This window comes from Nomascus leucogenys, chromosome 2 (assembly GCF_006542625.1).
Source record: "Nomascus leucogenys isolate Asia chromosome 2, Asia_NLE_v1, whole genome shotgun sequence".
In the NCBI taxonomy this organism is placed as follows: Eukaryota; Metazoa; Chordata; class Mammalia; order Primates; family Hylobatidae; genus Nomascus; species Nomascus leucogenys.
This window is the reverse complement of record NC_044382.1, coordinates 134,497,634-134,521,779: the sequence shown is the minus strand read 5'-3', so window position 1 is coordinate 134,521,779 and position 24,146 is coordinate 134,497,634. Positions and strand designations below refer to the sequence as shown.

Genomic DNA, 24,146 nt, shown 5'->3' with positions numbered 1-24,146 from the left:
ACAGGGTTTTAAGTTTGAATTCTTTTATTTTTATCTTTTTGAGACAGGGTCTCACTCTGTCACCTAGGCTGGAGTGCCGTGGATTGATCTCAGCTCACTGTAACCTCCGCCTCCCAGGTTCAAGCGATCCTCCCGCCTCAGCCTCCCAAGTAGCTGGGACTACAGGCACATGCCTCCATACCTGGCTAATTTTAGTATTTTTTATAGAGATGGGGTTTCATCATGTTGCCTAGGCTGGTCCTGCCCATGTTTTAATCCTTAAAGGAATTACACAGCAATTAAAAGTCTGTAAAACTGGAATGCTCAGCAAGGAAATGCTAAGATCATATTGTCCAGTCACTCACTCAGTACAGGAAAGACTTTCTTCCCTAACAACTTCCTCTAGGTGATTTCTATTCAAATGCTCACAGCAGGTTAGCCTCTTCTGCCTAATAGTTCTACTTGTGAAAAACTTTTTTCGGTCTCATGAAGGCCTTCCCTTGCTCCCCTGGGACAGACTTTCTTGTAGCTTTGAGGGACTGCTTTTTCAAGGGCACTTCAGTGCTGGGTACCATTAGATGTTGTCATTGCTGGGTTTCTCTGCTTGGGTGACCGACCGTGTCTGTTCCCTTGCAGCACAGCAATGGCCAAAGATGAACGAGTGAACCTGCTGTCCTTCACCGGGAGCACTCAGGTGGGAAAACAGGTGGCCCTGATGGTGCAGGAGAGGTTTGGTAAGTGTTGGCTTTCTAATGAGGATTTTAATTCTCTCAAATATGGAGGTGAAATCTAAAAGTTGAGTTTTTGTTTTCCCCCCAACCTTTTCCATGGAGGCAGTGGTCATGTTTATTTGAATGTCTAAGTAAAAGAAAAGGGTACAGTTATTAGCAGTTAAATATTAGGGAAGTCCTAAATTTAAATACCAAAATTTATGAAAATCCCAGCACTTTGGGAGGCCGAGGCAGGCGGAGCACAAGGTCAGGAGATGCAGACCATCCTGGCTAACAGGGTGAAATCCCATCTGTACTAAAAATACAAAAAATTAGCCGGGTGTGGTGGCGGGCGCCTGTAGTCCCAGCTACTCTGGAGGCTGAGGCAGGAGAATGGCGTGAACCCAGGAAGCGGAGCTTGCAGTGAGTCGAGATTGCGCCACTGCGCTCCAGCTTGGGCGGCAGGGCAAGACTCCGTCTCAAAAAAAAAAAAAAAAAAAAAAAAAATTCAAGCCAGGCACGGTGGCTCACGCCTGAAATCCCAGCACTTTGGGAGGCCAAAGCGGGTGGATCAGGAGGTCAGGAGCTCAAGACCAGCCTGGGCAAGATGGTGAAACCCCGTCTCTACCAAAAATACAAAAAATTAGCTGGGCGTGGTGGCACATGCCTGTAATCCCAGCTACTCGGGAGGCTGAGGCAGGAGAATGGCGTGAACCCGGGAGGCGGAGCTTGCAGTGAGCCGAGATCGCGTCACTGCACTCCAGCCTGGGTGACAGAGTGAGACTCCGTCTAAAAAAAAAATTATGAAAGGAAGTCATTTTCTCTCTAAATGGATATAATTGAATCACGTAGAATATTTATGTTTGAAATGTTTGTTTTTTGGTGCTGTAAAGAAATAGTACTTGAACATAAATTTATTTAGTAAGGCCATTTTTACTTCCTGTAGAAAGGGTGCTGTCGCCAGCAGTTTTGCCAGAGAGTACACTGAACAAAGGAGACAGGGTCATTTATAACCTGACGCGTCCACTCTACTGCTGTGTCCAGTTTCCATTGGCTGGAATGGGACCTCACATTTTGTATTTGTCCTGATTGGCTAGCAACTTAGAACTTTTTAAAAGACCCAAAGGTAGAGGAAAACAAAGGAAGGAGAAAGTAACTTGTGGAATGCTAAGAAAGGTAAAAACATTTTTAAATAAGGAAGAGGAACAGGCTATGACCTAATGTGTGCTTGGACCAGTATAAGCATGCCAGGGCAAATATTTAGGAGCACGAGTCTTTGAATAAATTTTGCTTTTAAGAGTAGTTGTTATTTATTTTTAATTAGATGGGGAGGAAAGTCTTTGAAGAGGAACCTCTACTTTACTTTTTACACTTATCAAATTGTACTAGTCCTATCTGGCAAATTAAAGAAGAAAAATGTCATCATTTCTCATTATAGTATAGTGGTGAGAAAAATGTCATCATCTGAACAGGAACACTGAGTACAGAACTTACAGTGAGTGTGGAATAGACGGCTTAAATCTGCTCTTCTCTCATGTATATGGGTCATGGATACGGATCCATATGTATCCATATGCATATGGATCATGGATATGGATTCTGGATACATGATTGAAAAGGGTTGTATAGACATAGCTTTGTATACTGTACTGTGCTTTATGGATGACTTCCAAGGTTTTTGAGGATAATATTGGCTATCAATTTTTGGCTGTTAGGCTGAATTTTAGACTTTAATCCCAGCATAAGACAACATTTGACTAATCTGTTAACTGTTTAACTATGTAGGCATTGCTTTTAAAAAGGAATTTATTAAAAAACAGCTAATGAAAAAAGTCAGCAAGGTTGCAGGACTCAAGATTGAGATACAAAAATCAATTATATTTCTATACATTAACAATGAACAATCCAAAAATGAAATCCAGAAAACAATTTAATTTGTAGTAGCGTCAAAAAGAATAAAATACTTAGGAAAACATTTAACAAAAGAAGTGTAAGTCTGTTGCATGGAGCACTACAAATCATCATCAAAATAAATTAAAGATGACCTAAATAAATGAGTAGATATCCCCTTTTCATTTTTTGGAAGATTTAACATTGTTAAGGTTTCAATATGGTCCACATGATCTACAGATTCAGTGCAATTCCTGTAAAAATCCCAGTTTTCTGTTTTGTAACAATTGACAAGTTAATCCTAAAATTCACATGACAACGCAAAGGACCCTAAAAGGCCAAAACAATCTTGAAAAAGAAGATAATTGAAGGACTCTCACTTCTCAGTCAAAAAGTTTACGGCAAAACTATGATAATCAAGACTATGTGGCACCAGCATAAGGATAGACATAAAAATCAATGGAATAGAATTGGAAGTCCAGAAATAAACCCTTGCATTTATGGTCAGTTGTGTCAAGGGTGACAGGACATTTCAATGGGGAAAGGATGGTCTTTTTAACAAATGGTACTGACACAACTAGCTATCTATACACATGAGTGTGAAGTCAGGCCCCTACTACATCTACTACGCAAAGACAAACTCAAAATGTATCAAAGAGCTATAAAACTCTCAGAAGAAAACATAGGAATAAGTTTTCATGACCTTGGATTAGGCGATGGTTTCTTAGAAATGACAACTAAAGCACAAAGCAACAACAATTAAAAGACAAATTAGTTTTTGTCAAAATTAAAGCATTTTGTGCTTCAAAGGACAAAGGAAAAAGTGAAAAGAACAACCTACAGAATGGCAAAAAATGTTTGGAAGTCGTTTGATAAGGAACTTGTATGTAGAATATATAAAGAACTCTTAAAATGTAAGAATATAAAAGACAACCCAATTAAAAATGGGCATTGGATTTGAATAGACATTTTTTTTTTTTTTTTTGAGATGGAATCTCATGCTCAGTTGCCCAGGCTGGAGTGCAGTGGGGAGATCCCGGCTCACTGCAACCTCTGCCTCCCAGGTTCAAGCGATTCTTCTGCCTCAGCCTCCCAAGTAGCTGGGATTACAGGCATGCGCCACCACGCCCTACTAATTTTTGTATTTTTAGTAGAGATAGGGTTTCACCATAATGGCCAGGCTGGTCTCAAACTCCAGACCTCGTGATCCGCCCGCCTTGGCCTCCCAAAGTGCTGGGATTACAATCATAAGCCACCGCACCAGGCCTAGAATAGACATCTTAAATGGCCAATTAGCACATGAAAAGATTCTCAACATCATTAGTCCCACTAGCAGATTTCATCTTCTCAGCTTTCTCCCCTTTTCCTTACTCAACATGGTAGTTGGTTGTTTTTGGCTAAGTAGTAGTAGTAGTAATAGTAGTAGAATTATAATTTTTAAAATGTATCTACCTGTCTTAAGTTATAGGTGCTTTTCTTGGAGGAGTTGGTGGTTAGGAGTATAGTCAGAGAGCGCCTGATGGAGAACTGGAAAGATGTAGAAAGTATAGATCCCTCCTATTCTGCCAAACATCACTTGCAGCCAGGCAGGAGAAGCTAATGTCAGGCGTAAAAGCTTCCATTTCCTTCCTTCTCTTCTTAACACCTAGCATAGTGCTATGCTATAGCCAGCAAGCTGTCATTCATTCAGTGATTGCAGCAGAGATTAGAGTTGGTATAGCATTTGGTGGCTTTTGGTAATAACAGCCATGTCTTCATAATTAATATTCACTTGATGCTTACCTGTTTCAGAGCAATGGAAATGAGAAGATACTCTGCTGTTGTCACATATGCTCCTGATATCACAAATGAATAAAAGTTATTCACATGGAAGCTGATTTTAAAGTGCACTTAAGGAAATTGATGATCAAAAGATCAGTAATAAATATATGTCTAAGGCTGGGCACAGTGGCTCATGCCTGTAATCCTAGCACTTTGGGAGGCTGAGGTGGGTGAATTGCCTGTGCTCAAGAGTTCAAGACCAGCCTGGGTTACATGGTGAAATTCCCATCCCTACTAAAATACAAAAAAATTAGCTGGGTGTGGCGGCATGCCCAGCTACTTGGGAGGCTGAGGCAAGAGAATTGCTTGAACCCAGAGGCAGAGGTTGCAGTGAGCTGAGATTGCACTACTGCACTCCAGCCTGGCTACAGAGTGAGACTCTGTCTCAAAAATAAATAAATAAACATATGTCTAAAATTGAGGCAAACAGATTTCTCAGATCTTTATGCTGAGAGGAGTAAGGTAAGAATGGCATTTATAGGCCAGGTGTAGTGGCTCATATCTGTAATCCCAACACTTTGGGAGGTCAAGGTGGGTGGATCGCTGGAAGCTAGGAATGAGACCAGAGCCTGGGCAACATTGTGAAAACTTGTCTCTTAAAACAAAACAAGCCAGGTGTTGCGACACGTGCCTGTTTTCTGAGCTACTTGGGACGCTGAGGGTGGAGGTTTGCTTGAACCCAGAAATTGAGGCTGCAGTGAGCTATGATAGCACCACTGTATTCCAGCCTGAGTGACTCTTGAAAAAAGAAAAAAAAAAATGGTGGGTCGGTTGTGATGGCTCAAGCCTGTAATCCCAGCACTTTGGGAGGCTGAGGCGGGCTTATCACCAGAGGTCAAGAATTCAAGACCAGCCTGGCCAATATGGCGAAACCCTGTCTCCATTAAAAATACAAAAATGAGCTGGGCGTGATGGCGCATGCCCGTAGTCCCAGCTACTTGGGAAGCTGAGACAGGAGAATCACTCGAACCCAGGAGGCGGAGGTTTGCAGTGAGCCGAGATCATGCCACTGTACTCCAGCCTGGGCAACAGAGCAAGACTCTGACTGAAAAAAAAGAATGGCATTCATGGCCTGCTATATAACTTTTCTAGAATATAGGTTGGCAATGTCTATCAAGAGTCCTAACCTAAGTAGATAATCAACAAATATATTCAACACTGGAGAAACAGCTAAATAAAATTTGGTATGTAATCATGATGGAATGCTATGGAGTGATTTTTCTTTTCTTGACTTTTAATAACTTAGGGGAAAGGTGTAAGACATCAAAAAATAAAGTAAAATGAAATAATATAATCTCAACTAGATATAAATGCACAGAGGAAAGATTGGAAGACACTATCAAGTTGTAAGGAGAGATTTTTGTGGTGGCCTTATGGACCATAGGTTTCTTTCTTTCTTTCTTTTTAATTGTGGGGGAAAGTCCACACAACATAAAATTTACTTATAAATGGTTAAGATGGTACACAGTTGAGTAGTGTCAAGTACATTCACATGATCATACAGCCTATCTTTAGAACTTTTTCATTTTGTAAAACTGAAACTCCATACCCTATAAACACTAATCCCTCCTTTGCACTACACCCAGCCCTTGGTAGCCACCTTTCTACTTCTTTCTGTTTCATTGATTTGGACTACTTTCATTTGAGTGGGGTTATAAGTATTTGTCCTTTAGTGACTACCTTATTTCACTTAACGTAATGTCTACAAGGTACAACCATGGAGTCTCGCTCTGTTGCCAGACTGGAGTGCAGTGGTGCGATCTCAGCTCACTGTAACCTCTGCCTCATGGGTTCAAGCAGTTCTCCTGCCTCAGTCTCCTGAGTAACTGGGATTACAGGCATCCGCCACCACGCCCAGCCAATTTTTGTATTTTTAGTAGAGACGGGGTTTCACCATGTTGGCCAGGATGGTCTTGATCTCTTGACCTTTTGATCTGCCCACCTTGGCCTCCTAAAGTGCTGGGATTACAGGCATGAGCCACCGCGCCCGGCCCAACGTACAACCATCGTGTAGCATGTAGTAGGATTTCCTTTTTAAGGCTCTATAATAAGCCAGGTGTGGTGGCTCATCCCTGTAATCCTAGCACTTTGGGAGGCCAAGGCGGGAGGATCTCTTGAGCCCAGGAGTCTGAGACCAGCCTGGGCAACATGCCAAGACCCTTGTCTCTGCCAAAAAAAAAGTACAAAAATGAGCTGGGCATGGTGGTGCATGCCTGTTGTCCCAGCTACTTGGGAGGCTGAGGTGGGGGAATTGCTTGAGCCCAGGAGGTTGAGGCTGCAGTAAGCCATGATCATGCTAGTACACCCTAGCCTGGGCAACAGAGTCAGACCCTGTCTCAAAAAAAAAAAAATAAAAATAAAGGCTGCATAATATTTCACTGTATTGATATACTACATTTATTAATTCATCAGATGATGCACATTTGGGTTGCTGCCACCTTTTGGCTATTGTGAATTATGCTGCTATGAATATTGGTATACAAATATCTACAGAGTCCCTGCCTTAGTATGTTTGGTTATATACTCAGAAGTGGAATTGCTCGGTCATGTGGTAATTCTCTTATTTATTTATTTATTTATTTATTTATTTATTTATTTACTTACTTACTTGAGACAGTCTCATTCTGTTGGCCAGGCTGGAAGTGCAGTGGTGCGATCACGGCTCACTATTGTCTCAAATTCCTGGGCTTCACGAGTAGCTGGGACTACAGGCCGACACTACCATGCCCAGCTAGTTTGTTTTAATTTTTGTAGAGACAGGGTCTTGCCATGTTGTCCAGGCTCTGTTGTTTAATTTTTTGGGGCAATTGCCATACTGTTTACTACAGTGGCTGTCCCATTTTACTTTATTTTTCTTGAATAATGTCAGACAAGACTGGGCACGTTCAGGTTGGTTTGGTTTGGCTGTAGACTTTCATGTATAATTTCAAACCAAAATTATACGACCAACATAAGGAATTCCTGTAAACCCTTTAATCAGAGTCACTGATTGCTTACATTTTGCCCCGTTTGATTTATCATTTTCTCTCTCTCCAACAAAATCTATGCACGTGTGCATGCACACACACACACACACACACACACACACACACACTCTGTGGGTGCATATTATTGTTGAACTGTTTGGAGTAAGTCAAAGATGTGTCCCCTTTATTACTAAATATTTTGGTGTGTTTCCTAAGAATGTGAACATTCTCTTGTATAACCAAGTAGTTACTAAAATCAGGACATTTGATATTGATACAGTAGTAATGCTACTTTATAAATTAGAAAATAAGTTGAAAAATAATTGGGATAGGGTGTAATTGGGATAGGCTATATAAAAAATAATTGGACAGGCTTTATAATTTAATTGGGATTCGGCTATGTAGCAGTGTGCAGTAAATGTGGAACTAGGCATTAATTTTTATATATAATTTTTTGTAAAGGGAAAAGTTTGTTGGAACTTGGAGGAAACAATGCCATTATTGGTAAGGCTGCCTCTTTGTTTTTGTTTGTTTTCTGTTCAGTTTCCACAATCGCCATTCTGAATATATGGAACTTGTTTGGGATCTCATTTCTTGCATGTTGCGTATGCCTGAGACCCGGTTTCTCTGTTTCGGAATTTTACTTGGGAGACGGGACACAAGCTTGTTTCGAAGGCAGAGGTAACTAGGAAGGAAAGGTATTCATGTTTAGAACATGTTACCTGGGATCATCTGGAACCTGTGAATGAGACTTCCATTGCCATTGTAGTGTGGCATTATTTCTTGTTTTTTTCTTCTTCTGTTTGCTGAAAACAGGCCACATTTCTCTAGAATAACCTAAGTAACTCTTATGTGACTTGATCCTTTCTTTAGATTTCAAAAACATTATTTTGCCTTTAGTGGAATATTGAGTGCTTTTATATTGGGAAGGAACATGTCCTTAAGGCATTAAAAAAAATCACTTACCTATAAGCTTAGAGATTACTTAATGCTCTTTTTTAACTGTTTGAGTTTGTCACAAAAATGCTTAGATATTTGTAGTTGATACAGATAAGAAGTATGTGTAAGATATAAGAAGTATATGGTGAAGTGTTTGTTCTGGATGAACTTTTTTTTTTTTTTTTGAGACAGAGTCTCACTCTGTCTCCCAGGCTGGAGTGCAATGGTGCGATCTCAGCTCACTGCAACCTCCACCTCCCAGGTTCAAGCTGTTCTCCTGCCTCAGCCTCCATAGTAGCTGGAATTACAGGCACATGCCATCATGCCCAGCTAATTTTTGTACTTTTAGTACAGATGGGGTTTCACCACGTTGGCAGGCTGGTCTTGAACTCCTGACCACAAGTGATCCGCCTGCCTTGGCCTCCCAAAGTGCTGGGATTACAGGCATGAGCCATCGCACCTGGCCTCTGGATGAACTTTTAAAGAGAGACTTCAGTAAAAAATATAGTTCGCATTTAGTGAGCACTAGTGTCTGCCAGGTACTGTGTTCAGCAGTTTTATATGCATTATTTCATTTAATCCCCACAACAATCCTATAAAGTAAATACTGCTATTAATCTAATTTAAAGGTTATCTTCTGAGACTTATAATGATTATGTACCTGAAGTGACAGGATAGCAAGTGACAAATTCTAGTATTTGTATCCTGGTAGCCAGACCTCAGAGCACAGCTTTTCCTTAGCTACTTACTACCATCCATTATTACCCCTGGCATTATTGCCCCATTTTACAGATGAGGAAACTGAGGCTTGAAAAGTTAAAATAGGCTGGGTGCAGTGGCTCACATCTGTAATCCCAGCACTTTGGAAGGCCAAGGCGGGTAGATTACTTGATCCAGGAATTTGAGACCAGCCTGGGCAACATGGCGAAACCCCATCTCTACAAAAAATACAAAAATTACATGGGTGTGGTGGTATGCACCTATAGTCCTAGCCACTGGGAGGCTGAGGTGGGAGGATTGCTTGAGCCCAGGAGGTCAAGGCTGTAGTGCCACTACACTCCAGCCTGGGTGACAGAGTAAGACTCTGTCTCAAAAAAAAAGAACAAACAAAAAACCCCCTGAGAAATAAAAGATGAAGAGGCCAGAGGAGTGAGAGCCTCAATTTACCCTTCTATATCTGGGTAAATATCGTAGAGCTCATAATCTTCCTTGGAAGAAGAGTGTGCCTTTCCCCCTTATGTGTATATATGTCTTTGTAACATTAATATGCTTACTTTACAACAATAGTTTTGATGTTCTTTTACTGCACTTCATAAAAATGTTTGCTGGGCACGGTGGCTTATGCCTGTAATCCCAGCACTTTGGGAGGCTAAGGTGGGTGTATCACTTGAGGTCAGGAGTTTGAAACTGGCCTGACCAACATGGTGAAACCCTGTTGCTACTAAAAATACAAAAATTAGCCAAGTGTGGTGGCACATGCTTGTAATCCCAACTACTCGGGAGGCTGAGGCAGAATCTCTTGAACCCAGGAGGCAAAGGTTGCAGTGAGCCGAGATTGCGCCATTGCACTCCAGCCTGGGCGACAAGAGCAAAACTCTGTCTCAAAAAAAAAAACAAAAAAAAAACCCAAAACCAAAAAACAACTTTTTTTTTTTTTTTTGAGACGGAGTCTCGCTCTGTCGCCCAGGCTGGAGTGCAGTGGCACAATCTCGGCTCACTGCAAGCTCCGCCTCCCTGGTTCACGCCATTCTCCTGCCTCAGCCTCTCCGAGTAGCTGGGACTACAGGCACCCGCCACCACGCCCGGCTAATTTTTTGTATTTTTTAGTAGAGACAGGGTTTCACCGTGGTCTCGATCTCCTGACCTTGTGATCCGCCCGCCTCGGCCTCCCAAAATGCTGGGATTACAAGCGTGAGCCACCACGCCCGGCCAAAACAACATTGTTTTATACCAGCTAACAAATACCTTGTCTACCTGTTTTGGTTCACTGATGGAAGTGTTTTTGTGCTTTCCTAAGCCTTTGAAGATGCCGACCTCAGCTTAGTTGTTCCATCAGCTCTCTTCGCTGCTGTGGGAACAGCTGGCCAGAGGTGTACCACTGCGAGGCGACTGGTGAGTATATCTGCATAGGCCCGTGAGATTGTCTTGCTCTTAAAACATTACTTTTTAATGAGTTCTGCTGTTAGGGAGGTGTCAGCAATACTGCTAGAACAACGTGCTCTCTAGATATGGCTGGCAAATATGTGGTCCAGTTCTCTGTGCTCATGGCAGATGTTGTTAATCAATCAGGGACTTTGCCTTTTTCCCACCCCAAGCTAATAGGGGTTCGACTACCAATTGATTGGAGTTGGACTAGGAGATGAGACCGGTTTTCAGTCCTACTCCTAGAACAATATGGACGAAGTCCAGTGTCATTTAGAGAATAAAACAAGATAAAAATAAAAAGAATTATTAAACTATAGCTAAAAATAGAGTCTTGCTCTTTTATAAAAACATTTGAAGTAGTAAAACATTTTAAACATTTTAGGCTGGGCATGGTGGCGTAAACATACAATTCTAACACTTTGGGAGGCTGAGGCAGGAGTATTGCTTGAGCCCAGTAGTTCGAGACCAGCCTGGGCAACAAAGTGATTCCCTGTCTTTATAAAAAGTTAAAAAAAATTAGCAAGGCATGATGGCTCATGCTTGTAGTCCCAGCTACTTGGGAGGCTGAGGCAGGAGGATTAATTGAGCCCAGGAATGGGCTCAATGAGGCTGCAATGAGCCATGATTGCACCATTGTACTCCAGCCTGGGCGACAGGGCAAGACCCTATCTCAACCAATCAATAAACATTTTAATTTTTAGCCTCAGGTCTACAATTAGATTTGACTTGAAATGACATGATTCACTGAAAAGCAAATGGCTCTGTAAGTGTGTGACCTCTGTATATACATATATAGCCTGCATACATATATATATCGAGAGGACAGATTAATATTAAGTATACATAAGGAGATGTGGTTTAGCTTCAGTGTGGGATTTGGGAAGTTTAATCTCTAAGATTGAGCTGGACTTCAGTTTAGTATGTGTTACAACTTTGATTTTCATGACTTTATGGTACTAAAAGACTATACTATAACTGAGCAAGTGTTTTTTTTTTTGAGTTGGAGTTTCGCTCTGTTGCCCAGGTTGGAGTGTAGTGGTGCGATCTTGCTCACTGCACCCTTCACCTCCTGGTTTCAGGCGATTCTCCTGCCTCAGCCTCCCGAGTAGCTGGGACTTACAGGTACGTGCCTCCCTGCTTGGCTGATTTTTGTATTTTTAGTAGAGACGAGGTTTTACCATGTTGGCCAAGCTGGTCTTGAATTCCTGACCTCAGGTGATCCACCCACTTCGGCCTCCCAAAGTGCTGGGATTACAGGTGGGAGCCATCATGCCCAGCCCTGAGGAAGTGTTAGTTAGGTACAAAATTTGGCTGCATTTGCCATTTAAAAAAAATTCTTTTTAAGCTCTGTTGGACTTGAGCCTTTTTTATTATTGTTAAGTTTTCCTTTTGTAATGAAAAAAGCCTTCAGTTGAATTATTAAGGAATTGGCTTTGGGTTTTTGCTCTCATTCACGATGAGCGTGAACAAATTCTTAATGAGACTGACATAATCTAAATTAATTAGAATAAGCTAAAAGATATATGAAAATTTCTTTTTTTTTTTTTTTTTTTGAGATGTAGTCTCACTCTGTCGCCCAGGCTGGAGTGCAGTGGCGCAATCTCGGCTCACTGCAAACTCTGCCTCCCGGGTTCAAGCCATTCTCCTGCCTCAGCCTCCCGAGTAGCTGGGACTACAGGCGCCCCCCACCATGCCCGGCTAATTTTTTTTGTATTTTTAGTAGAGACGGGGTTTCACCGTGTTAGCCAGGATGGTCTCGATCTCCTGACCTCGTGATCTGCCCACCTCGGCCTCCCAAAGTGCTGGGATTACAGACGTGAGCCACTGCGCCCGGCCATAAGATATATGAAAATTATCTTTACCTTACTCACACTTTTCTTTTCTTTTTTTTTTATTTATTTTTTTTGAGATGGAGTCTCTCTCTGTTGGCCAGGCTGGAGTGCAATGGTGCGATCTCGGCTCACTGCAACTTCCACCTCCCAGGTTCAAGTGATTCTCCCACCTCAGCCTCCTGAGTAGCTGGGACTACAGGCACCCACCACTGTGCCTGGCTTTTTTGTATTTGTAGTAGAGATGGGGTTTTGCCATGTTGGCCAGGGTGGTCTCAAACTCCTGACCCCAGTTGATCTGCCTGCCTTGGCCTCCCAAAGTGCTGGGATTACAGGTGTGAGCCACCATGCCCGGCCTCTCATACTTTTTCGTATTTCTTTTTTCAGGTGTTTTGCACAAATGAAAGTAAATATTTTTACATAGCTGACATTCTCAAATAATCTGATACTATATTTGTAACAATAAAGTTTATTAAATTTTTTCACCATAAACATTAAATTGCATTAAAGATTACATTAAAGCTAAGAAAAAAAACCATGTACTCCAAATGACTATACCCTTTATTACATGGTAAAATATGAAATGACATGAAAGCCAAATATTTCTCTATTTAGCCAATTTTAATTTTAAATATTAATAGATAATATTAGTCATTATCCAAATAGATTTCCTTAGAGTTAGCAGTATATATATAAAATTCCAATACTATGGACTGCTTCATGACTAGTTATCTAATAATGTCAATTCATTCATCACATGGAGACTAACCCAGAGCATAGATGGTTTAGCAAGTTCAGCTCTGCCACTTGGAGCATAGCGTGGACCTCACAACTACCCAGAGAATGCAAGGGTTGTCCTCACCTAATTAAGGCCTCCTCTGGAGACCTATGTGACCAGGGGTTAAGTGTTTGTAGCTACCCAGCAGAGATCAGTTATGACTATGCTCTGTGTTCACTGGGACTTAGGGTTACAGTATGGGACAGATGTACTTGAGGCCTTCTTTAATGCATTTATGAAGCTTAGCCAAGTACATCCTTGGAAATGTGATGAAGACATGGCTTACAGACCGGGTGCGGCGGCTCACGCCTGTAATCCCAGCGCTTTGGGAGACTGAAGTGGGTGGATCACCTGAGGTCAGGAGTTCAAGACCAGCCTGGCCACCATGGCAAAAGCCCGTCTCTACTAAAAATACAAAAAATTAGCCAGGTGTGGTGGTGGGTGCCTGTAATTCCAGCTACTTGGGAGGTTGAGGTATAAGAATTGCTTGAACCCGGGAGGCGGAGGTTGCAGTGAGCTGAGATCACGCCACTGCACTACAGCCTGGGTGACAGAGTGAGACTCTGTCTTAAAAAAAAAAAAAATGGCTTATGATTTTATTCTAATATCTACCTAAAAGGAAATTTTTAATTTCATATAGTTAATATTAAAATGAGAAATTATATAATTAAAAAACATGCTTTGATTTGCTTATATTTTTAGAGATTACAATATTTCAGTAACAAGGAAATTATTCATTGTTTAAAAACGTGTACATTTATCGTACTATGCCCTTGAATATGTCTTTTTTCGTTTAGTTTGTACATGAAAGCATCCACGATGAGGTTGTAAACAGACTTAAAAAGGCCTATGCACAGGTCCGAGTTGGGAACCCATGGGACCGTGAGTATCTCCTTCCGTTTTCAAAGCTATCCCTTTTTGAGAGCTGTTAGCAAGTGTTTTCTGATCTGAGTTTTGGAGTTTCTTTCCCTTTCCTGAGAGGCCTGAAGACACATGAAGCAGGTTATTAGGCTCTGGGGTATTGTGTCTGCTCCTAGGTTTCGACCCTGGGTGCTTGATGTGTGCTAGTGGGTGAGACTGGGAGAGGTTGTTTAGATGGAATGAGATTTAGTGCGCTTCTCTCTCATTACCATTACCCTTGTCCGAGCCAACACCATCCCTCTTATGGAAGGCTGCAAGAATCCCCTGACCTTTCTGCATCCATTGCTACAGATTGATTTTTAAAATGCAATCAGATAATTCACTCTCCTGCTTAAAACACTCCGCAGTAACTTCTCATTGCTTTTCAATTTTTTTTTCCTTTCTTCTTTTTTTTTGAGACACAGTTTCGCTCTGTTGCCCAGGCTGGAGTGCAGTGGCTTGATCTCGGCTCACTGCAACCTCCGCCTCCTGGGTTCAAGCAATTCTCCTGCCTCAGCCTCCCGAATAGCTGGGATTACAGGTGCATTCCACCATGCCTGACTGATTTTCGTATTTTTAGTAGAGACAGGGTTTTGCCATTTTGGCCAGGCTGGTCTCGAACTCCTGACCTCAAGCAATCTGCCTGCCTCGGCCTCCCAGAGTGCGAGGATTATAGGTGTGAGCCATTGTGCCAGGCCTGCTTTTAGATTAAAACCTAGAGTCCTCTTGATTTCTTCTTTTTCACAAGCTCCCAATCCTTCCTGGTCTGCTGTCTGCCTCCTGCCATGCTTGCCTTCTCACCAGCCTTTCTGTGTCTGTTTTCCCTCTTGCTCCCAGAGCTCCACCTTCTCCAATGTCCTTTCAGTGTTCCAGGCATGCCAGGCTCTATCCTGCTGTGCTGTCTGCTGGAAACATTCTTCACCCAGAGTGGGGATGGCTCTGCTAACTTGCCTTCTCCTCATAGAGGCCTACCTACATCTTCCTTCTTCCTTTGTCGCTGGGTCACTGTCAGTGCTCTAGTCCCCAGCAGCCATAACATAGGACAGCATCATTCTCTCCCCCTTGAGTTACTCCCCAACTACTGAGACTGTGATGTTTCCTTAGAGAATGGTCACACTGTAAGGAGTAAACTGACCCTATATTTTGAGTGCAGTGCTTTGAGTAATTGATAGCCATTCCTTTAAACTAGAAGTTGGCAAACAGACTTGGCCCTGCCTTTTCTGTAAAAAAAAGTTTTTCGGCACATACCCACTCATTTGCATGTCATGTGTGGCTGCTTTTGCACTACAATTATGGAGTTGAGCATTGGGATGGAGATCACGTATATCCTCCAAAGCATAAAATATTTACCATCTGGTTCTTTATGGAAAAAGGATGCTGACTTATGTTCTCAACTGAGAGCATATAGGAAGGGATTGGTCTGTTCATTGAGAAAGCTGTTCTAATAATAAAATGATGCCATAAAGGGCAAAATGATGAGCCAGCGTTCCTTTTCTCTCTCCAGCTAATGTTCTCTATGGGCCACTCCACACCAAGCAGGCAGTGAGCATGTTTCTTGGAGCAGTGGAAGAAGCAAAGAAAGAAGGTGGCACAGTGGTCTTTGGGGGCAAGGTAAGGGATGCTCTGAGATCAGTCGTGACAGCTTTTTAAACTTCTTTTCCCTGAGACACAAGCAGGGCTCTGGGCATATTGGGAAAGCCACCCCATTTGACATCCTTCTTCTCCCATCTTTATTTATATATATTGTTATAAAACAAAGAAATACATGTTTTTATTTGTTTGTCTGTTTTTGAGACAGAGTCTTACTCTGTGCCCAGGATGGAGTGCAGTGGCGCGATCTTGGCTCACTGCAACCTCTACCTCCTGGGTTCAAGTCATTCTCCTGCTTCAGCCTCCCGAGTAGCTGGGATTACAGGCGCATGTCACCGCACCCAGCTAATTTTTGTATTTTTTGGTAGAGATGGGGTTTCCCATGTTAGCCAGGCTGGTCTCTAACTCCTGGCCTCAAGTGATCCACCCACCTTGGCCTCCCAAGGTGCTGGGATTACAGGCATCGGGCACCACGCTTGGCTGTTTGTTTTTGTGACAGGGTCTTGCTCTGCCACCTAGGCTGGAGTGCAGTGGTGCATGATCTCAGCTCACTGCAGCCTCTTCCTCCTGGGCTAAAGCAATCTTCCCACCTCAGGCTCCTGAGTCTTGCTCTGTTGCCCAGGCTGGAGTGCGGTGGCATGATCTCAGCTCACTGCAACCTCTGCCTCCCAGGTTCAAGCGATTCTCCTGTCTCAGCCTCTTGAGTGGCTGGGATTACAGGTGCCCGTTACCATGCCCAGCCAATTTTTGTATTTTTAGTAGAGAAGCAGTTTTCACCATGTTGGCCAGGCTGGTCTGGAACTCCTGACTTCGTGATCCACCCGCCTTGGACTCCCAAAGTGCTGGGATTACAGGCGTGAGCCACCGTGCCTGGCGAGAAATACATGTTTTAAAGAATGACAACAGTGCTTGCTTTGGCAGCACATATACTAAAATTGGAACGACACAGAGAAGATTAGCATGGCCTATGCACAAGGATGATATGCAAATTCATATCCATATTTTAAAAAGCATTCCATATTTAAAAAAAAGACAGAAAATGCATGGGACATTTCTGGAAGGACATAGAAGAAACTGAGTCGTGGTTGCTTTTGAATTGGGTCCTTAATATTTGTATGGAAAGGAGAATTCCTTTTCAAGTACAGTAGGAAACTTTGTATTCAGAGCAATTAGAATCTATTTATTGGTTATTTTTACAAGTCAGTTAAGGCAAGGAATAAAAAATACATATCGTAAGCATTAAAAAAGAAATTAACATATATTGCCAGGTGCAGTGGCTCACACCTGCAATCTTAGCACTTTGGGAGGCTGTGGTGGGAGGATTGCTTGAGGCCAGGAATTCAAGACCCACCTGGACAACATAGTGAGACCCTGTCTCTAAAAAAAAATTTAGCTGAATATGGTGGCATGCGCATGTAGTGCTAGCTACTTGGGAGGCTGAGGTGGGAGGATTGCTTGAGCTCACAAGTTTGAGGTTGCAATGAGTCATGATGACATCACTGCACTGCAGCTTGGGCAACAAAGCAAGACCAAATCAAAAACAAAAAACCAAATAATAAAAAAAAAAAAAAAATCAAAAACAAAAAAACCTCCACATAGAAAGATTTGTTTGTGGCCGGGCATGTTGACTCACACCTGTAATCCCAGCACTCTGGGAGGCTGAGGCAGGTGGATCACTTGAGGTAAGGAGTTCAAGACCAGCCTGGCCAAAATGGTGAAACCTGGTCCCTACTAAAAATACAAAATCAATTTAGCTGGGCATGGTGGTGCGTGCCTGTAGTCCCAGTTACTTGGGAGGCTGAGGTGGGAGGATGGCTTGAACCCGGGAGATGGAGATTGCAGTGAGCTGAGATCAAGTCATTGCACTACAGGGTGAGTGAAAATAACCTCTTGCAACAGTGTTTGTTCAACATAACTTGGTTATGTCACATGGCATGGCTCTCCATCCCTGCCTGACTCTTTATTTCCATTTTTCTCTGACCAACTAAGTTAGAACCGGTATCAGGAAAAGAAAATTTTCTTTCATGATTGGAAATTATTTTGGAGAAATAATTCACCTATAAATGATGCTAATTTTTTTTTATAAGTGTAGGCAAAGATTGCATCCTCTGACCCCAAGTCCTAGAAAACAAAGTGCTTTCATTCTTTTTATTTCATTTCTCTGCATTAGGTTATGGATCGCCCTGGAAATTACGTAGAACCGACAATTGTGACAGGTCTTGCCCATGATGCGTCCATTGCACACACAGAGACTTTTGCTCCGATTCTCTATGTCTTTAAATTCAAGGTAAAAATGCATTCTGTTCGCTAGTCTAACGTTGAAATAAATGATAAGAGGAAAATGATGGTGGATTAAATTTCACTTGATGAGCCTTTAAGAGGGTTTTAGAAAGTAATCTGAATAGTAGATATATGAAGGTTCAGGATAAAATATGAGATAAACACTTAAAAACTCTGTAGCACGCCAAGCTAGCTGCCAGGGAAACCAGACTGGGTAGTGGACTAGTGTTGGAGTTTATGGAGTGTGTGGTCATCATTTCCTGTGACTTCTTAATCCTGGGCTGTGCAGGCCCTAGAGTCACCTTCTCCTGAACCGTGGTACTGGATAGTTTGATAGCTTGAGTGCTGTGAACATGTGAGCAGACAAAATGAGAAGATGTGGGGGTAATCTAAAGACCTATAGTTGGCCGGGCATGGTGGCTCACGCCTGTAATCCAAGCACTTTGGGAGGGTGAGGCAGGCAGATCACCTGAGGTCAGGAGTTCGAGACCAGCCTGGCCAACATGGTGAAACCCCATCTCTATTAAAAAAAAAAAATTAGCCAGGCGTGGTGGCAGGCACCTGTAATCTGTAATGCCAGCTACCTGAGAGGCTGAGGCAGGAGAATCACTTGAACCCGGGAGGCTGAAGTTGCAGCGAGCCGAGATCGCACCATTGCACTCCAGCCTGGGCAACAGAGCGAGACTCTGTCTCAAAAAAAAAAAAGACCTATAGTTACAAACTCCATCAGAGGACAGGCTGCGGAGTTTTGTTTTGTTTTCCCTGATCTTATATGTTGATCTCAAACTGTGGAGGTTTTAATAGGTGAAGAAGCTGGGCACAATGGCTCATGCTTGTAATCTCAGTGCTTTAGAAGGATCACTTCAGGCCAGGTGCTCAAGACCAGCCTGGCCAACACAGTGAGACGTTGTCTCTACAAAAAATTAAAAAATTAGCCAGGTTTGATATGTACCTGTAGTCCTGACTACTTGGGAGGCTGAGGTGGGATGAGATCCTGTCTCTAAAACAAACAAATAAACAAAACCCAAAAAACTGACACAGGTGAATGAATTAGAAGATCTCATTCCCTAGGTTGAGACAGGCCTTAGCCTTGCCAGTAAATATTTAGGATTAATTTTGAGACTGCAGAGATTGAATCAATATTTGAATGTACCATTATTAAGAGTAAAAGAATAGTGAGAATTGCATCTTGTTGCAGTTACATCGTTGCATTTCTTTATTATTTGCTTTAAATTTTACCTATCATTGTTTCACTTAGGGGGACTAGAGAATATAATTTTGTGTTTTGTAATGTGTTTGTGTACATTATGAGGCTGTGTGAGCTCTTGAGCAGATTAGCTTCTCTAGGCCTCAGTTGCCCAATGTGTAAATTGGGAGGTAGTAGGAAACCTGTGATATAGGATGAGGATTAAATAACTAAATGCGTGTTAAGTGCTTAGATCAGTGTGTTACACACATAAGAGCTCAATAGATATTAGCTATTATATGTAGTAGCTTGAATGAAAGGAAGAATGTGTTAATATTTGTTTCTCATAATTAGGGGAAAAATCCCAAAAAGTTTTGCTTATTATCAGTGATCTGAATTATAAGAGAAACAGAGTGAGTAAACTTGACTCTTTGGTTTCCTTTTGTACACTGAAATTATACTGGTACACCTCAGGAACTGAGTTTAATGTTAGTGAACTTTAACCTGAACATTATAACATCTAACAGCTTCCAATGTCTCTCCTTTTAGAATGAAGAAGAGGTCTTTGCATGGAATAATGAAGTAAAACAGGGACTTTCAAGTAGCATCTTTACCAAAGATCTGGGCAGAATCTTTCGCTGGCTTGGGTACAACTTTGTCTATTTTGAAAATTTATATAAGTCTGATTTATGTGGTGAGTGGACTTAAAAAAACCGTTGTAGTCGAAAATCAATTTTTCAGTATTGAAAGCCTTTGAGCTTTGGTTTAGATTTTTTATTTATTTTTGTTTGTTTTTAATTTCCTGTTCATCGCTCTCACCATGCTTCCCTTTTTACACAGACCTAAGGGATCAGACTGTGGCATTGTAAATGTCAACATTCCAACGAGTGGGGCTGAGATTGGAGGTGCCTTTGGTATGTAGAGAATCATTTCTCCTTTTCCATGTTGGGCAGCAAAGAAAAACCAGTAGTAGCTTTTAGAAAAGATTGACCATGAGACTGAAACACTCCTTATATTTTGAAATAACCTTATGTGATCTAACATGCCGGAAAAAACTTACATTCTGTATTCAAAGTTATCGCATAGAGTCATGCGTCATCTCCTCAGAGGCAGCATCAGGTTAGAGCAGAGGCCCTTAACCTGCAATGTGTGAACCCCTGAAATGGTGGCATTTGTTTTCTGGGGAGAAGTTTCCAGACCCAAAAAAGATTAAGAATCCCTGCTTCAAAGCCAGAAAATTTTACATGAAATATTCTGGTTTTTATTTGCAAAGTAGGCATATAAATGTTAAACATACTCTTTTTCACTAGATGGAATACAAAGTTGTTTCTTTTCACTGGGCCCTGCTCCTGTTTCCTCTTAGTAAGCCATGCATTATTAATGCTGAAACTTGGTAGTAGTTTTTCCTAAAAAGCTCTGCCTAACCATTGTGTATTAAGTATTATTTATTAAAAATGATCCGAAGTAAAATAAAACAGATTGCTTGTTGTTTTTTTAAAATATAGAAGCAAAACAAACATGCATTAATACTTGTAAAAGTTTATATCATTAGTAGCATTCTTTTATATTTTTAGACCAAATACTACAATTACTATTTGATGCATGGACTTTGCTGTTTTCAGTTCACCCCTTACCCCTGCACTCCACTGTGCAGTTGCCTGAATGCATGAGTGTCTATCTTCTCCTTTTGTACTAATTTAATCCCTGTTTCCAACCCATGCCTGCTTTCTCCAATTGATTATTCCTTTTTTTTTTTTTGAGTTGGGGGGCTTGCTCTGTTGCCCAGGCTGGAGTGCAGTGGTGCGATCACAGCTCACTGCAGCCACCACCTCCTAGGCTCAAGCATTCCTTTTGCCTCAGCCTCATGAATAGCTGAGATTACAGGCATGTGCCTCCACAACTCAGCTAATTAAATTTTTTTTTTTTTTTTTTTTTAGAAACAGGCCTTCACTATGTTGCCCAGGCTGGTCTCAAATTCCTGGGCTCAAGCCATCCACCTGCCTTGGCTTCCTAGAGTGTTGGGATTACAGGCATGAGCCACTGCACCCAGTCAATTGACTATTCTTCATTTAAGCTTTTATAGTTAATTTTTAAAGTTTTGGTGGCCAGGCACAGTGGCTTATGCCTGGAATCCCGGCACTTTGGGAGGCAGAGGTGGGCCGATCGTTTGAGCTCAGGAGTTCAAGACCAGCCTGGGCAACATGGCAAAAACTCGTCTCTACAAAAAATACAAAAATTAGCTAGGAATGGTGGTGTGTGCCTGTAGTCCCAGCTACTTGGGAGGCTGAGGTGGGAGGATCTCTTGAGTCTGGGAGACGGAGGTTGCAGTGAGCCAAGATTGTTCCACTGCACTCAAACCTGGGTGACAGAGCGAGACTCTGTCTTCCCAAAAAAAAGTTTTGGGCTGGGCGTGGTGGCTTATGCCTGTAATTGCTTAAGCCCAGGAGTTTGAGATGAACCTGGGCAACGTTAGTAGGACCCTGTCTCTACAAAAAAATAAAACTAGCCAGGTGTGGTGGCACATACCTGTATTCCAAGCTACTCGTGAGTCTGAGGTGCAAGGCTTGCCTAAGCCCAAGAGTTTGAGGCTGCAGTAAGCCATGATCCCACCACTGCACTTCAGACTGGGTGACAGAGTGAGTGTGACCCTGTCTCTAAATAAATAAAAGTTTTAAAAAAGTCTTATAATGGAAAAAGTAGTTTTGCTCATGCTTTTCTTCTCCTCCTCCTTTCCCAGAGGCTACATTGAGATCCTTTTTTTTTTTTTTTTTTTTTGTGAGATGGAGTCTTGCTCTGTTGCCCATGCTGGAGTGCAGTGGTGCAATCTCGGCTCACCGTAACCTCCACCTCCCCAGTTCAAGCAATTCTCCCGCCTCAGCCTCCTGAGTAGCTGGGATTACAGGCACACGCCACCATGCCCGGCTAATTTTTGTATTTTTTTTAGTAGAGACGGGGTTTCACCATGTTGGCCAGGCTGGTCTTGAACTGCTGACCTTGTGATCCACCTGCCTCGGCCTCCCAAAGTGCTGGGAATACAGGTGTGAGCCACTGTACCTGGCCGAGATTCTTTTTACTAAAAGAAAAAAGCAAATTTACCTTTGAATTGATGTCAGTTTTTCTAACTAGTGTGCTTTCACTGCTGTCTCCTTGAAAGCTTTAGACATTACGTATTGACCCTCTATTATGATAGAGGCTTCTGTCCAGGAGCAGGACACATGGGAATCAACTAGTAGGAGAAAGAGAAGAAGCTGTTCTTTTCATTTTCTTCTTGGATGCACTCAGTACCCTTGCAGACTGAAGAAGCAGTAGAAAACAGAGGCAGGGAGGGCCCTGCAGGCCTGGCTAGCAAGCGGAGGGCAGTGGGGTGCCAGTTCTCAGAATAGTGAACATGGTCCTTGAAAGTGGATTAGTTCATTCACTCAGCATGTGCGTAGCTGGATAGGGAGTCTCTTGGGAGATTTTGACTAGGACTTGTTTCTTCTACTTTTATTCGCTCTCCCCCTACTCCCTCCCTGCCCACCTTGGGTAGAAATAGCTTTTATTCAAGTGCAATAAAAGAGTTTGTTGGGGAAGACTCATGGGGTGTCATCTTGTAGAAGGAGCACTGGGTGAGGAAGCAAGAGACACCATCCCAGTCCCATTTACTGCCGTCCCTAGCTCTGGAACCTCAGGCAGGTGCTTAGCCTTGGTTCCTTAGAGCCTCTGCGATTCTGTTCCTGCCAGGAATTTCAGAGGTGCTGTTAGCTGTGGCTTGTTTTATTTCAAACATGTGCAGGCTTTTTACTGGCTTCCCATTCTTTGAAGTCAGTTATATCTCTTTTTACTTTGCTTGTGCATTTGAGAGCTAGAAAGGCAAACATTCAGCTGTGATTTTTCTGGAACCCATTTAATGGAGATTCTTTCCCTCTCATGAGAAAGACCAGGTGACTAGTTAATAGAGAAGCTTTTATTTCAAAATTATTATATTTTCTTAATGTATTTCTATCAAATGGGAGTATCTGTGTTTTCTGTGATAATTTAATACAAGTTATTGAGAGAGATAAAGAAGACAGTTACAGCTCCCATATTCTTGTGCCCTGCTCAAAAGAAAAACTATGAATAACATGTATGGGCTGGGCACAGTGGGATTACAGGCATGTGCCACCACGCCCAGCTAATGGGATTTTTTTTTTTTTTTTTTTTACAGTTTCTTTCTGTTTCCATTTCCTCTTAATTCCTCATATTTTATTTTCCCTCTTAATTCCTTTTTTCTGTTTGTTTTGGTCTCTTAGTCTCTGTCTTTGATTTATTTGTTTGCAGGGGAGATATTGTGGGCTAAATGTAAAGTAAATAATCAGGTTGTTCTGGTATGCTTTTGGTATCTTCTTTTCGTTAATACCAACTATGAGCCCACATGGAAACTGCTCAAAAGATATGATATTATTTTTTATTTCTCTAGGAGGAGAAAAGCACACTGGTGGTGGCAGGGAGTCTGGCAGTGATGCCTGGAAACAGTACATGAGGAGGTCTACTTGGTAAGAAAAGGTTTTGGGAAGATAGGTTTGGGCTTAAAGCCTTTGGGAATGGGCTTTTACACTCTCCTACTCTCTGTGCTGTCTTTGTGCAGTGTCATTTGATTTGATTTTTCCAGCATTCCACAGCTGTCTCCTCTGAGTATCTGTTTGGTACTATTTTTCTAGCCTTCTTGTCTAGCTTCATCTAGTGCCCAGCACCCAACAATGAAATGGTCTCATGCGTGGTTTCTGTATTTTTAATAGAGTTGGGGTTTCTCCATGTTGGTCAGGCTGGTCCCGAGCTCCCGACCTCAGGTGATCCACCCGTCTCGGCCTCCCAAAGTGTTGAGATTACAGGCGTGAGCCACGGCACCCGGCTAATTTTTGTATTTTTAGTAGAGATGGGGTTTCACTGTGTTGGCCAGACTGTTGTTGAACTCCTGACCTCAGGTGAGCTGCCTGCCTCGGCCTCTCAAAGTCCTGGGATTATAGGTATGAACCACCATGCTGGGCTGTTTATTGCACTTTTGAGGGCACACTTTTTTTTTTTTTTTTGAGATGGAGTCTTGCTCTGTCACCCAGGCTGGAGTGCAGTGGCCTGATCTCAGCTCACTGCAGCCTCAGCCTCCGCCTCCCAGAT

At 42.3% G+C, this 24,146-nt stretch overlaps 1 protein-coding gene and 1 pseudogene across 1 annotated transcript in view; both read left to right on the top strand.

Annotated features, from left to right (window-relative positions):
* The window catches only part of ALDH7A1 (aldehyde dehydrogenase 7 family member A1), a 51,486-nt gene that overhangs the window by 26,367 nt on the left and 973 nt on the right, over positions 1–24,146 (top strand). The window contains exons 9-17 of the mRNA XM_003259902.4: positions 616–713; positions 7,829–7,870; positions 10,323–10,417; positions 13,855–13,939; positions 15,462–15,568; positions 17,718–17,834; positions 19,563–19,660; positions 19,854–19,927; positions 23,452–23,527. Of these exons, the coding sequence (XP_003259950.3) occupies positions 616–713; positions 7,829–7,870; positions 10,323–10,417; positions 13,855–13,939; positions 15,462–15,568; positions 17,718–17,834; positions 19,563–19,660; positions 19,854–19,927; positions 23,452–23,527 (792 nt within the window). The remainder of the gene's footprint in view (positions 1–615; positions 714–7,828; positions 7,871–10,322; positions 10,418–13,854; positions 13,940–15,461; positions 15,569–17,717; positions 17,835–19,562; positions 19,661–19,853; positions 19,928–23,451; positions 23,528–24,146) is intronic.
* On the top strand, positions 16,453–16,553 carry LOC115831789 (annotated as a pseudogene).